Source organism: Phyllobates terribilis, unplaced genomic scaffold (assembly GCF_046119375.1).
Source record: "Phyllobates terribilis strain yellow unplaced genomic scaffold, ASM4611937v1 Scaffold_9__5_contigs__length_417890890, whole genome shotgun sequence".
NCBI classification, from domain to species: domain Eukaryota; kingdom Metazoa; phylum Chordata; class Amphibia; order Anura; family Dendrobatidae; genus Phyllobates; species Phyllobates terribilis.
This window is the reverse complement of record NW_027362769.1, coordinates 112,496,321-112,511,642: the sequence shown is the minus strand read 5'-3', so window position 1 is coordinate 112,511,642 and position 15,322 is coordinate 112,496,321. Positions and strand designations below refer to the sequence as shown.

Sequence of the window (15,322 nt, the reverse complement as noted above, 5' to 3'; positions counted from 1 at the left end):
TCTATTTTTTTGCATGCAATTTTTTATATCTTATGAAAAAGCCTATGGGAAAATGCGTGAAGAAATCACCACACCTAGAGCATGCCGCGTTTTGCAAGAAGCTCTAACCAAATGAGTGAAAAAAAAAGTCATAAATACACCGTGGTGTGTTTCATATTTTGTTATTGACTCACAGCCGACTTCTTGCACAATAATTTTTTGCTGGGAAAAAAAACCCCTTCAAATATATTTTATACAGATGAACGATTGTTAATACTTCTCTCATTTATTTCAGGATTGTAACAGTCATGCAAACTGTGTGAAAATTAGTTGCCCCCTTCAAGGTCTGGACAGTAATGCTGTCATTAGCATTCGCTCCAGGTTGTGGAACAGCACATTTATTGAGGTATTATTGCTGTTATGTACTTATGTCATCTATGTCTCTAGACTTATTGAATTTGATTCTTACATTTTTTCTTTTATTTTACTTTTACTAACAGGAATATTCAAAAATGAGTTATCTGGACATCATTGTGAAAGCCTCGCTCAGTCTTAATACAACTGCCGACAACATTAAATGGACAAATGAAGATTATCAGGTAAAGACAGATTTTATCCTATAGCAAGGTATATATAGCCCTATATACACACACACTTACGTATACAGCATGTATATATACAAATATATGTAGCAGCATTTTGTACATATGCCCTTAGACTCTATAATCCATCAAAACATTATATGATACTTTTATTTTTCCCACAGGGGTAGCGAGCTAGCAATCACTCTTTAAAGCTGATTTGTCACCAGATTTCAGAAACTGTATAAAATTATTATATGAACCAAATGAGGCTGGTGTACTTTCTATTAAAAAAAATCAATTTCAAAATGACGCTATAGTCCTTATATTAAGATAAGCATTTTATGAGTGCTTGCTTTAATACATGCAGTAAAACTTTAAAAAAAAAATAATTATTCAGCCATTTTGACATGGATTTTCAAAGTAAGAACACCTGCCTCATAAGGTCTACGAGATCTCTTTGATCATGTGTGCAGTTTGTAATGGGAAATTTAATGAGACATTTAGGTTAAGTGCCCACGTAGCGTTTTTGTAGCGTTTTTGCGGCGTTTTTACGGCTTCGAAAACGCTTGTAAAACAGTCTGCAATGTAAAGCAATGTGAATTCGGATGTGCTGTGCACATGATGCGCTAATTTGCGCGACGAATTTGCATTGCGTTGCAAAACGCAGCATGACCATTTCTACCGCGATTACGCTGCAAATTCGCGGCCATTGAGGAACATTGAAATGCAGCAAACCCGCAGGTATATGTGGATTTGCTGCGTTTCAATTAAATTCAATGGCCGCGAATTTGCAGCGTAATCGCGGTGCGTGTGGTACCCAGGATGAAGAGGAGACTACAACTCCTCTTCATCCCGGCTACCACGCGGTGAAAAAAAGAAATAAAAAAGTTAAAAATAAACAAAACCTGTATATTCACCTCTCCGTCGGCCCCCGGTCTGCTCCCGGCCACGTCCTCTCTCCTTGGCATCCCGCGGTGTACTGTCAGGACCTGCGGTGACGTCATTTAGTCACCTGATGGTCACGCGACTGCTGACGTCGGCTGTCAGGTGATGGTCGCGTGACCATCAGCTGACTAAATGACTTCACCGCAGGTCCTGACAGTACACTGCGGGACACCGAGGAGAGAGGACGCCGCCGGGAGCAGACTGGAGGAGACCGGAGAGGTGACTATACAGGTTTTTTTTTTATTTTTAACGTTTTAATTCTCTTTTTTACTATAGATGCTGCATTTAAAGCATCAGTTGTTCACACATTATAAATGCTTGCCGGTTGCATGGATTTATATTGTGTGACCAACTTGTCAAGCACTTTTCCAAGTGATGCTCAAAATCGCTTGGAAAACTGCTTGAAAAAACACCTGCGAAAACGCATGTAAAAACGTTGAAAAAACGCTTCTCTCTGGCAGAAAAAACGCATGTAGATCTGCATGCGTTTTTTTTCTGCCAGAGAGAGGCAAAAACGCTCTGCATCAAATCTGCTACGTGGGCACATAGCCTTAAGAGGTCAGGCATTGATTCACAAGGAGGAAAGCTACAAGTGCTTCTCACTAAATTAGAATATTATCAAAAGTTAATTTATTTCAGTTCTTCAATACAAAAAGTGAACCTCATATTATATTGAGTCATTACAAACAGAGTGATCTATTTCAAGTGTTTATTTCTGTTAATGTTGATGACTATGGCTTACAGCCAATGACAACACAAAACTCATTATCTCAGTAAATTAGAATAATTAACAAAAAACACCTGGAAAGGCTTCCTAAGTGTCCCTTAGTCTGTTTCAGTAGGCTCCACAATAATGGGGAAGACTGCTGACTTGACAGATGTCCAGAAGGCAGTCATTGACACACTCCACAAGGAGGGTAAGCCACAAAAGGTCATTTCTAAAGAAGCTGGCTGTTCACAGAGTGCTGTATCCCAGCATATTCATGGAAAGTTGAGTGAGAGGAAAAAGTGTGGTAGAAAAAGGTGCACAAGCAACCGGGATAACGGCAGCCTTGAAAGGATTGCTAAGAAAAGGCCATTCAAAATTTTGGGGGAGATTCACAAGGTGTGGACTGCTGCTGGAGTCATTGCTTCAAGAGCCACCACACATAGAAGTATCCAGGACATGGGCTACAAGTGTCGCATTCCTGGTGTCAAGCCACTCATGACCAATAGACAACGCCAGAAGCATCTTACCTGGGCCAAGGAGAAAAAGACCTGGACTGTTGCTAAGTGGGTCAAGGTGTTGTTTTCAGATGAAAGTAAATTATGCATTTCATTTGGAAATCAAGGTCCCAGAGTCTGGAGGAAGAGTGGAGAGGCCACAATCCAAGCTGCTTGAGGTCTAGTGTGAAGTTTCTACAATCAGTAATGGTTTGAGGAGCCATGTCATCTGCTGGTGGAGGTCCACTGTGTTTTATCAAGACCAAAGTCAGCGCAGCCGTCTACCAGGAAATTTTAGAGCTCTTCATGCTTCCCTCTGCCGACAAGCTTTTTGGAGATGGAAATGTCATTCTCCAGCAGGACTTGGCATCTGTCCACACTGCCAAAAGTACCAATACCTGGCTTACAAACACCCGCATCACTGTGCTTGATTGGCCAGCAAAGTCACCTGACCTTAACCCCATAGAGAATCTATGGGGTATTCTCAAGAGGAAGATGAGAGACACCAGACCCAACAATGCAGACGAGCTGAAGGCTGCTATCAAAGCAACCTGGGCTTCCATAACACCTCAGCAGTGCCAAAGGCTGATGGCCTCCATGCCACATTGCCGCATTGATGCAGTAACTGATGCAAAAGGAGCCCGGACCAAGTATTGAGTGCATTTACTGAACATACATTTCAGTAGGCCAACATTTCGGATTTTAAAAGCCTTTTTCAAGCTGTTGTTATAAAGTATTCTAATTTACTGAGGTAGTGACTTTTGTGTTTTCATTGGCTGTAAGCCATAATCATCAACATTAGCAGAAATAAACACTTGAAATAGATCACTCTGTTTCTAATGACTCTATATAATATAGGAGGTTCACTTTTTGTATTGAAGAACTGAAATAAATTAACTTTTTGATGATATTCTAATTTTGTGAGAAGAACTTGTATTTTGAAGGATCAGCCATGTAAGGTGAATGTTTTACTATAATATTTGTCTGATATATGGGATATCCACTGATCATTAAAAAAGGTGGTCTTGAGCCTCCCGTTCCTGCATCATGCAGTATGAAGGGGGGGACTTAAATGGAGTTGCGATCGTGCATGCCCCCTGACGCTGTATTCATTGTCTATGGGGCTTATGGAAACTTGAATGAGGTGGCACAAGTGAGGAATGAATGAGCAGCTGACAGACTCACCGTATTGGTAGAGGACAGAATGAGAATGAATGTATAACTTTTAGACACCCTAGTGCTATGAGTGTTTCTTTACACATTGGTTGGTCAATGAATCATATTAAAAGGGCAGGTTTGTTTGACAGTAAGGCGGTGCTGTGTATCTGGAGATGTTTGATATGAATGACAAAACATTTATTATGAGAATACTGGTAAAACTTAAAATGGTTATTATAAATGCAATATCACTAAACACTTACCATATTTATCTACATAAGGTGCGTGTTACAGTTTTCCCAGAGAAGACGCCGTTGCAATATTCTGGAGTACCATGGTGGATTGTGCTGGTTGCTATACTAGCAGGGATCTTAATGCTTGCGCTCTTAGTGTTTATATTATGGAAGGTGAGTATGTTTGAGTATTCATACATAAGTGGTTGCTTCACTACATCAGGGTCACTGGCACCTTAGAAATAAGTTGATAACACACACAGCCAAACAGTTAAAAAGTAGGTTGGCGGGGCTACTGTCTCAAATAGCAGGTCAATAGGTATGGCTACCTAACGTACATCATAGTTGCTAAAAGCCATTATAAACTCATTTACAATTTTATAATCCTAGATATTTTATATTAGTCCCTGCTATTTGATCATGTTTCATCAAGCTGAGCAGTTTGGGGCTGTTTAAAAGGTACAGAATTTTTCGGACTATAAGACGCACCAGATCATAAGACGCACCCCAAATTTAGAGGAGGTAAATAGGAAAAAAAAATAATTTTTAATGTGAAAATGGTGGTCCATCTTAAAGTCTGAATTTAGCTTGCTGGTGGTGGGGGGGTAGGGGCGAGGCGGCGGTTGAGTGGGGTCACAGGAAGCGGGGTCACCGCTGCAGGAAGCCGGCGGCGGCAGGAGTGGGGCAACGCTGCGGGCCCTGGCCTGGGAGGACAGGTGTCCCGGCTTTGCGAGGCAGGAGCCATTGATCGCCTGGCATGGGCTTCAGGAAAGTGTTGACTGTGCGAGGCAGGAGCGAAGTCCCCGCTGCGCACATTGATCTCCCGTTGGTGGGCTTCAGGAAAATGGCGCCCAAGGTGGCAAATGCTCAGGTGGACAACTCGGTAAACTATACATGGACTATGAGACGTACCCCCATTTTCCTCCAAAATTTGAGGGAAAAAAAGGTGCATTTTATAGTCAAAAAAATATGGTAATTTCCAAGATAGTAAATTATTCCCTATCCATTGCTTAGGGTAAAAACGTACTGATTGCTTACGGTCCGACCAATGATCCTGGAAAACAGTGCTCTGCAACACAGAAATAAGGCTCTGCAAAGTCTCATCTTGAATGGAGTAGAAGAGCGTATGCTCGACTTCTGCTCCATTTATTGTCTATGGGAGTGCCGGAAATAGCCGAATACTGAGTGTTCCGGATCCTCATTACCCCTTTCCCAGAGATCCCCAGCAATCAATAAGTTATCCCAACTCTTATTCATAGGTGATAATTTACTAATATAATCTTTTAAGTGCCAATAATGACAACTAGCTGTTGTATTTGACATGCCCATATTAAAGGAGACCTACCAGACCAAAATTAGAAAGGCTAACAAGTTATATTTATGCTGAGATTGAATCTTGCTCGGCCAATTTCATAACTTTCCTAGAAGTCAATGGAGAGAGCTGTGCATTCACAGCAATCTTTTAATTACCAGCAAGTGAAAACAGTGAACTAGGAAATCCCATTCTTCAATTAGCTGTGAGATATATACTTCCATCTATCAGGCATTTTTGGTTCATCCTGTGAATATTGTCTGAAATGAGAATACCTCTTTAACAAATTGCACTAAATACTGAGTAATTATACCCTTCTTATTTGTATTGCAACTGGATATAGACATACAGATAATTTGGCCACTATGGCTCTTAACAGTAATTTATGCCTTACTTTGAAAAATGTATTAGTAGGTCACATTGGTAGGGTTGAGAAGGTAAGGTCCTTTCTAAAACCCTAGAGTACCTTGACCCTGCAAAATTCAGAGATTGAGCGATTCAGGAATAAGGAATCTTATCTTCTCCACCAGGAGAAGCTGATATGAGACGTCGTCGCAGCAGACCGTCACAACTGTGACCATTGCTTCTCCATGACATGCCTTACTGATTTTTTGATTTGCCTTCCAATTGCTTTTTGCAATCATCACAAATCATCCCATGTGTAACCTTCATTCTTTGTAGTGTGGCTTTTTCAAGAGAAGTAAACAAGATGAATTTGATGCCACTTATCACAAGGCTGAAATCCATACTCAGCCATCTGATAAAGAGAGGCTGACATCTGACGCATAGTATTGATCAGCGCTCTGTGATTGGTAAATTCACTATTTAAATCACTGCTTTTTGGGTGTTGGATTGGCTGCAGGATTTCCTTAAAGCATAACACATCGCTTTTGCTGCAGATAACTTTCACTAATCATTGAATTGACTATTCTTCTTGCTTTGTCTGCTGTGGCAACATAATTCTTAAAGCACATATATGTAACGTATATGCATGGAAAAAGTACTAAAAAAATGACTATTCTATACCTGTCCAGTCATTGTTGAGTAGTTTTCATGATTTTTTTTCCTAGAAAGATGGATGGATACTTTATAACAATTTAAAGGGGGTGTCCATTTTATCTTTATTTTAGCAAATGTGATAAGGAGATGATTGTCTGGTTCTTACTAATACAAAACGATAACATTTTCTCCTCCTGTACCTGTTAGCTCAGCCTTATTCACAGACTGCACAGCTCTCTAGGTGACCAGGCCGCCCATCAACCTACTCCAATCAAAAACAACTTTCTCATGTGCAGTGTTTTTCAATTGGAGGAGGCAGATGGGCGGTCTGGTCACATGGTTCTCCATCAGCAGCCATTCTGAGAACAGGAGAGCTGTGACATCTGTGAGGAAGAAGGAGAAGAAATGTAAAAGTTATATATTAGCAAGTGGCACAAAACTTGTCCCCAACAGTTCTGTTAAAAAAGCGAAGTAGACAATCCCTTTAAAGTTAAAGAGCAATGAATAATTTCTAATACTATATTTAGCTGTTTTTTGGCCTCTTAAAGGGATTTTCCCACTAACAAAGTTCATTTTAATCAATAGATCTTGGATTAATAATAAATTCCACAATTGGATCTCTTTAAATAAAATGTTCCTGTGCTGAGATAATCTTATAAATGTGCCCCTGCTGTGTACTGTGTAATGACTGTGTCTGACAGTGCAGGAACATGGTCTGATCATACCACAGCTCCTGGGCAGGGAAGGCGGGGAGCAAAAAAGTATACAGACATTTCAGCAGGGGATCACAAATAATTCTTTCTTTGAGGTAAAACATTTTTTAAGAACAGGCAGGGAGATAATTTATCTCACAAAAAGAATCAGCTGTGATCCCGTGCTGTAATGTCTGTATACTCTTTTTCTTCCTTCCCTGCCCAGGAGCTGTGGTATGATCAGACCATGTTCCTGCACGGTCAGACACAGCCATTACACTGTACACAGCAGGGGCACATTTATAAGATTATCTCAGCACAGGAACATTTTTTTTTAAATACATCCAATTGTGGAAATTATTATTATTCCAAGATGTATTGATTAAAATCAACTTTAAAATTAACTTTATTCATGGGAAATTAAGTAAGAAATGCTTAGTGAAAGTCCCTAACGGCAATATTTATAGATCCCAGTGGAGCCATCAGCTAGATTTTTGGATACTTAGAACGTCATATAAAGCTACATTACGTTATGTTCACTCTCTTATTTGCAGGAGCACATGAGATGCTATGCCAACATATTCCACAATTACATACATCTGTCATTGGCTCCCATTGAAAAAAATGTATACAATGTGTATACAGGTGTATTGAAAAGCCTAGTTTACTGTGCCTTTCAGTACACAAAGATACCACTGACGCGCCCCCTGGGCCGTGGGGTACTCGGTAGCCGGGCCGGTCGTTGCTAGGGGAGATGTCACAGTGGACTCCCTTTTTTATACCACTGCTGAAGTCCTCCCCTGTTCCTCTTCCTCCACCCACACCCACTACATGGTTCCACCCTCCAGCCAGGGACCAGGGACTGTGCTCTCCCTTAGGAGCAATCTTGCCCTTCCCTCCTGAAGTGTAATGGATGCAAGTGTGTGGGTCCCAGGCAGTATTCCATCCTTACCTGAGGGTGAGATATCACACCTCTGGGTGAGATGTAGTACCTCTGTGGCGACTGAACCCTCAGGGGCGCCACACCACCAAAAGGACACTTTTTTGGCATGCATTTGGCTAGTGATCGTCTACGGCTACATTAGATCTATTCATTGAAAAAAATCTACCAGCATTTATGTGGATCATAGAGCGTAAGCCTGGTATAGACCCATCCTTATCAAGCTGAGTGTAATCCTTCCAAACTTGTCTCTCCTTTTGCTCTGCCTTTTTTTCATGTCAGTCTTAACTTCATTCTGAAATTCTATATATGAACTAGGAATCTTTGCCTCAACAATAGTATAGATCCCAATCAGATAGAAGAGTGCTTTAAATTGAGGGAAGACAGAGAGATTAGAGTGATAGAATTATGGAATTAAGGTACTTGGTGCACAAATTAGCCAATTACTTGTGCCCATCTGCCAGGACAAAGCACATGGGCACACGAAGAATAATCAATTTTTTCGCAAAGTACCTTGATTCTTAATTCTATAAGTATAGTCTATATAGCAGTAATGCAGTTCAAAATTCATATATTCATTGTTCTCATGTGCCTTATGCCCTCAGTGTGCTTCTGCACTTGTTTGGGTTGACTAATTTTGCCAAGAGTCTTGTTTGTTTTGTTTTTTTTTTAGAAAGCCATTTGGGACATTTGAGGGCTTGTGTAAAAAAAAAACACCCTAGAAGTAGAAAATATGGAAATTTATAAGTGTCAATATTATTTTTACTATTGACACTTTATCATGGAGGACCCAGTTTTTGTTTTTAAACGTTTTCTACCATAAACATGTATCCAAAAACTTTTTCTCATTTCGCCTCATTGCTGACTTTTTCTAATAGCTATTTGGGCTTATTAAACTATCTTCTTGTTTTTGTCCAAATTGTCCACAGTAAAGTTGAACAAACCATTCTTAATTTTCTGATAATGACCCAAATCTTGTCTCTCTTTCCAGTTTGGATTTTTTAAACGTTCCAGGTACGATGATAGTGTCCCGCGATACCACGCTATACGAATCCCTAAAGAAGAACGCCAGTTCAAAGAAGGAAAATTAAAACAAAGCAGTGAGAAAAAGCAATGGGTCACCAATTGGAATGAAAATGAAAGCTATTCCTAGAAATGTTATTTCATGTTTTGTATATTAAAAAAAAAAAAAAAAAAAAAAAAAGGGATTACTTTAGTAGGCTGATGGCACCACATTGATTGGATTGGGTATGTGCCAAATGATAGACTTTGTTGCTGTCTGGATATTATTTCCAAGACAAATAGGACTTGCTCTGTGAAATATATGATTTTATGAATTGTAAGCTGCAAGTGAAATATAGAATTAAAGAGGTGTCATCCCATTAGAATAACCCCACTTTTATAAACAAAAGTTGAGAGCTCTTTTGGTGGACCAGACTCTTTCACATATTACATTATTTGAGTGGGCACCATGCAATACTACATTTCACCTGCATTGGCCATTGCAGGGAAAATCTGACTGCCAGGCATGTTCATTACGAAAAAGGGAGTTGTCTTGGTAAGTCATCTTATTTGACAAGATAGTCATTACCTGGTAGATTCCATTTCTACATGTACAAAGTATTGGAAAGAAGGGGTGCTATGTTTTATTTAATACTGATCTGATGTTATTATGCAATAATGAGGAGTCAGCCACTGAATTACTTGTCCACCTTTGGAGGGCAATATTTTTTTTTAATTGCATGTATTTAGGGCTAAAAAATCATTTTTGCATTTAGGTTTTATTAATAACTTTGCATTGCTTGCATTCAATAGTCTCTCAATTTATTGCTGACTGAAAAAATGAGTTAACTGAGAATCTGTCAGTCAGCCTTCTATGACTATCTGACGGGGAGTCTGTAACTCTTTTATGTCTTTTTCTGAGCTCCTCTCAGCTGACTTCTGACTACACACCACACCACGGTTGAATCTAAAGAAAAACCTGTAGAGCAAATTTCAAATAAAACCCAATTACAAAATAGCTTTTTAGTCCCAAATACATGCATTTAAGTAAAAAAAAAATGTCCCCAAAGGTGGACAACGCGTTAAGTGCATTAATAATGTAAAGAAGATTTTATAGCTGTTATAAGACCTTCTTACACACTCTGATGAGATCTGTGATCTGTTTGCCTTAAACCCCATGCATCTGTGCCATATACCATATACTTCTATTACCTATGCAAAACTATACAGCCATTTTAATGGCACATAGCTTTGAAGGCATTTGAGTGCCTAACAAGATTGGTACAGCGTGCCTTTAAACCTTTAATTGCAAGAAAAACCTAATAGATAATTGCTGCTTAATGCTGAATGGCTTAGTTCACATCACATCTACGTCATAAAAATCCACTGATGACAATATATTTAATGTGCCCATAGACTTTTATTATCCAGACATATCACAAAAAAATGATTGCCTGTATATCATTGCATCAGCTGTACTGAAAAATGCAGTTGAACACAAGGTATATGTTTCTTTTAGATGTAAACCTAGTGACCACACCGTATACGTTTTTTTTTTCAATGTGAACCTAGCCATAGTGAAACAATGTATCGCAGTTTTGCTTCTGCTTTTAATACACATTCCTGATGGCTTATACACGACCTGTCACTTGCTCTAAATGTCATTTTTTTTCTCCTGAATCTGAAGTTGTTTTTCTTTCTTCTCCATCCCCGAGCTATGGCCTTCTTTTTCCTATCTAGCATTTAGCCAAGTGGGCGTGATCATCAGATTTCCTTGCAATGAGTGTTCTTGAGCACCACGCCCTGTTGGATAACAATACTAGGTTCATATACAGGGAAGTGAGCACCATATCTCCGAAACGAAGAAGTGCAGGAGCAAAAAAAAAAACACAAATTCAGGAGACCACCAAGCAGCAGATTAAAACATTATACGTATTTATAGCAAATGACTGGTCCTCTTTAAAGGCTGCAACATTATAAAATGTAAAAACTAAAAATGTGCAATATTGTTCTCTGTCCACACGGTAACATTTGTAATTCAGATTCCAAACCTAGCGGCAACACTTTGACGTCATTTTTGTATATAGTAACCTGTGAGGTATTTATTGCTTCTTTTTGCCTTTAAATGTAGAGTAAGCATATCATGTGTGTACAATGAAGGCAGCCATTTTGTATCAGAGATATTCCATATGCCCATAAAAATGGCCGACTCCACTGCGTTCAGGTCATAAATACACTTTAAGGCCAAAGATTTATTTTCTGCATTTTTTTTCTTATTTTGGGTGTAACTAATGGTCAACACTATACTAATGCATTTTTTGTTGCGCTATATTTTCTGTTATAATGCAGTACTACATTTTATGTTGTGTTTAGTTTTGTGATCTTTCCTTATCATGCCTCATGCCAAAGGCATCTCATTTCTTTTTGGCAGCCTGACAATACAATGTATGCCCAGTATGTAAATAATGAAATGTGTAAATATTAAAAAAAATGGTATTTCTAAAGGGGAACACATTGCCGACATTTTGCTATATCTTTTGTAGGCTAGGTCTATAATTCATAGAGGTTCTCTAGTGCTGTTCTTTATTATATACGGTTTAGTTTTCTGTGAGAAACACTAGGCCTCATTTATCAAAATCATCTAAAAGAAAGACTGTTGTTGATGCCCATAGCAACCAATCAGAGAGCAGCTTTCATTTTTAAAACCGCTTTGGTAAAATGAAAGCTGCTCTGTGATTGGTTGCTATGGGAAACACAGTCTTTCTTTTAAACTATTTTGATAAATCTGCCCCCAAAATGTCTTATACATATTTCTCTCTCCTGAGAATGTAGTTAGTTACTGTGAACATGGTTGTATTAGCTCCATACCACGTCTATGATATATCACCCATAGACTTCCATGGAGCCATACTGTTATGTTTTCCAGTTTTTCATCACATATTGTATGAATCTGTGTGAAACTGTGTTATGCTCCATCGGATGAGATATTAAAGCTTTAGCTTTGTATCCATGTTATGAAACCTAGTATACAAAGCAAGTAAAGTAGAGTAGTCCCAGTATACTTATATTTTAAAATATGCAGCGCACCAAAATTATAGCTACAGAAACGCGGATGATGTAAGGCAGCGGAAGTAAAGATTAAAAAAATAAACACTATTTCATCCTATAATAAAAAAAAATGCATTTCCTATGACGAAATAAAATAAAGTCAGTTTTTTTGCTCTCTACTTTTTGGTGCCTTGGATCATCCTGGTGACGACTGAAAGGTTGCACCAAGCAGAACGTCACCAGTGATGCATGAGACTCCTATGTAAACCGCTTTAATAAAAGATTGTGCTACTCGCACATCGTAACCAGAGTCCCATTTTTCCATTTTAGTTTTTAAAACTGCACAGGAAAACTATCTTATATTTATACCTATACCAACAAGGCCACTTACTTTTCTGAAATTTGGGTTTACAGAACTCATTATCTGTGCCTGTATCCTGATTGATTTATTGAGTAGCAATGTCCTAGATTATACTCTATATAGTACCAGGAGAAAAATCTTTATTTCTTATTTTGACCAAGAAAAAAAAATGTATACGACAGAGAATTTTATAAAAAATCTCCTTGTATACAGCTATAACATATCTATATGACTGCAAAGTGGAAAATAAAAGTGAAAACCTTATAATGTTGATAAGCAGTTTTCAAGTATATTGTGCGCTTATTGGGAGGTCTGAAATATACAGACGTAGCAGATCTGAAAATGTATCGAATTAGTTCTGTAACAAAGTCAAGGCACTATGTTACTAAAACAGAGGACCTTTTTTTTTTTTTTTATAGAAAGCTCTTTTTTTTTTTTTTACAAATATCCAGTGACCTTGTGTCCCTAAACAAGTATATATATTTCTCTAAAATTAATTTATATAAATTATAAATATATATAATTTATAAATTAATTATATATATATATATATATATATATATATATATACATACATATATATATATGTGTGTTTTCATTTATTATTATGTTTAAAAATATATACATTTTTTAAACATAATAATAAATGAAAAAAAATATATATAAAATTAATTTTAGATGGCCTATTACGCAGCTGTTCTCGCCTAGATATATTGCTTCATAATATGGTGCCATACGGATACACCATAAAGAATAAAGCAGCCAAGGGACTTGCCACAAGGCACATCTCAGACTTAAGAGGCTTGGCCCACAGCTCTTGAACTTTACCATCAGGCCAAGTTCACATGAGCATATTTCATGGTCCATACATGAACCGCACTGCCTGGACTGACCGTGGGTCTGGGTCTCTCGACCTAAACTTACAAGCCTCATAGACACATAAGAGGCTGAAAGTTTGGGTTGAGAGACCCGCCACCAGTCCAAGTATTGCGGTCCATACACAGGCATGTGAACCCAAGCCTAAGGCCTTCACATACAGAAAATACTGCAAGACTGCAGCTATTATCTTGCATTAATTTACTGTCTGTACTGACTAGGAGTACACTAGAGAAGAAGCTGTGCTGGCCAGATATTCCTGATGTATTTAAAAAAAAAAAAGGTAGCACACACTGTAGATTTGCGATAGGCACTGAAAATACTTTCGTTAATATTATTTAAAGAAAAATCTAAAAATGAAAAGGGCAACTACTAAATCGGTGAGGTTTAGAGGTCAAACTTGTTGCACCCATCTGAGTGGAGCGGTGGTAACACATGCACACTACAGCTCCACTTAAAGCGCTCATGCAGTACCACATCCATTCAAAAGAAAAATAAAAGTCCCATTTTCTGATGACCAGTGATTAGACCCCATCACTCTAGTATTTATCACCTATCCCTATTAATATAGGGCTGACAGGTTCTAATACAAGCTGATGCTTTGCAACAAAAGACAAACAAAATTAGTGCCAGACAAGTTATCCAGGACCTGAAATAAATGTAATTCACATTGATACAGTTTTAGCAATTTACCGCTTTAGTTACAAAAGAATTGTAAGGACATAAGACCCGGTTCACACAGTGCAGATTGGTTCAGCCTTTTTTTTTTAAAAGCCAAAGTCAGCAGTGCATATTAAAAAGGTGGAAAGTATAAAAGAGATTTACACTGTTAGTTTTTATTTTTTGCATCCACTCTGAATATGTATCTTAGCAGAGATTTCTAGTCTTGCACCGTAGAAGTAGACGTTATGTAGTATGTGACTGGTGTAGAATCAACTTGCAGAATGAGTATATTTTAAATGTTGGTTGTTTTGCCTAATTATACTGTATATTACTTAAAAAGTAAAAAAAAAAACTTTAATACTGTACTATAGTATAAGAAAAACAAGTGCAAAGTCTTGCTATGAGCAGATTTTTTTTCTGCTTTGAGTAAACACTGGATAAAGGAATTATTTTTAACTTTCTCGACGTGTATATAGGAATTTGGAAACTATATGAGATTTATTTCAGTTTCCTGCTTTTCAGACAGGCGAATTACTTGTGCTATATATGCCAGATTTCTGTGACAAACGGTGGGATGTGATGATAAATCAATGAAACAATTAGGAAATATGTAGTTCCAGATATTTTGAATTAATAGGGTTAAACTAGGGGGGGGGGCAAGTTACCCATCTCTCCCTTCCATCATGGCTGCAGTGGGAATGATATACTTTGTATAACTTTTTGCAACTATTTTGCAAGGTTTTTGCTGATTGCTTTTACCCCAGTTCCTCTATTCTTGCGATTAGTAGCGATCCTAATGGTTGGATGATAAATGTTAACAGCTAAGTGCTACACAAATTCTGGGACCATCGAATTTACTACTTTTTAGGTTGTTTCCAATTGATGACTATGGAAGTTTCTATCGTGGGGACAATAAAGCAGTCAATTGGCCCCAGGAATGGCCTAAAATGTCTAAATTGTACAGTATTGTTTATATCACTACTGTAAGGAAGCTTGTTTTTATTATGATACTTATGCTTTATTATTTATGTGTTGTTGTTTTTTATTTTAGTCAATGTGGTGAACAGACAAAAACTTGTAAATTATTTTTTTTACATATTTTTACAGCTGTATTCATAGTATATTACAATAGAAAGACAGTAATAGATCTAAGATCCCCACCACTAATTATACTTAGAGAGTTATAACACCTTCCAAACTCTGGAGAAAAAGTTAGTTGGCTACAGGTACCGCTTTTACCCCTGCATAAAATTTTTACAAAGCTTTCAATAATTTAATTTAAAAAAAATTTAAAGCACCCACTATGTATTGATTGGAAAATAAAATG

At 37.9% G+C, this 15,322-nt stretch overlaps 1 protein-coding gene across 2 annotated transcripts in view; it reads left to right on the top strand.

Moving 5' to 3' along the window:
- Positions 1–15,059, top strand: part of ITGA6 (integrin subunit alpha 6) — a 98,307-nt gene extending 83,248 nt beyond the window's left edge. The window contains exons 22-26 of one of the 2 annotated variants that reach the window (XM_073646942.1): positions 275–385; positions 480–578; positions 4,151–4,276; positions 6,096–6,226; positions 9,037–9,174. In XM_073646942.1, the coding sequence (XP_073503043.1) occupies positions 275–385; positions 480–578; positions 4,151–4,276; positions 6,096–6,203 (444 nt within the window). In that variant the 3' untranslated portion in view covers positions 6,204–6,226; positions 9,037–9,174. Of the gene's footprint in view, positions 1–274; positions 386–479; positions 579–4,150; positions 4,277–6,095; positions 6,227–9,036 lie in introns of both variants that reach the window. The other variant, XM_073646941.1, reaches the window with a different exon arrangement.
- Positions 15,060–15,322: the final 263 nt, after the last annotated feature.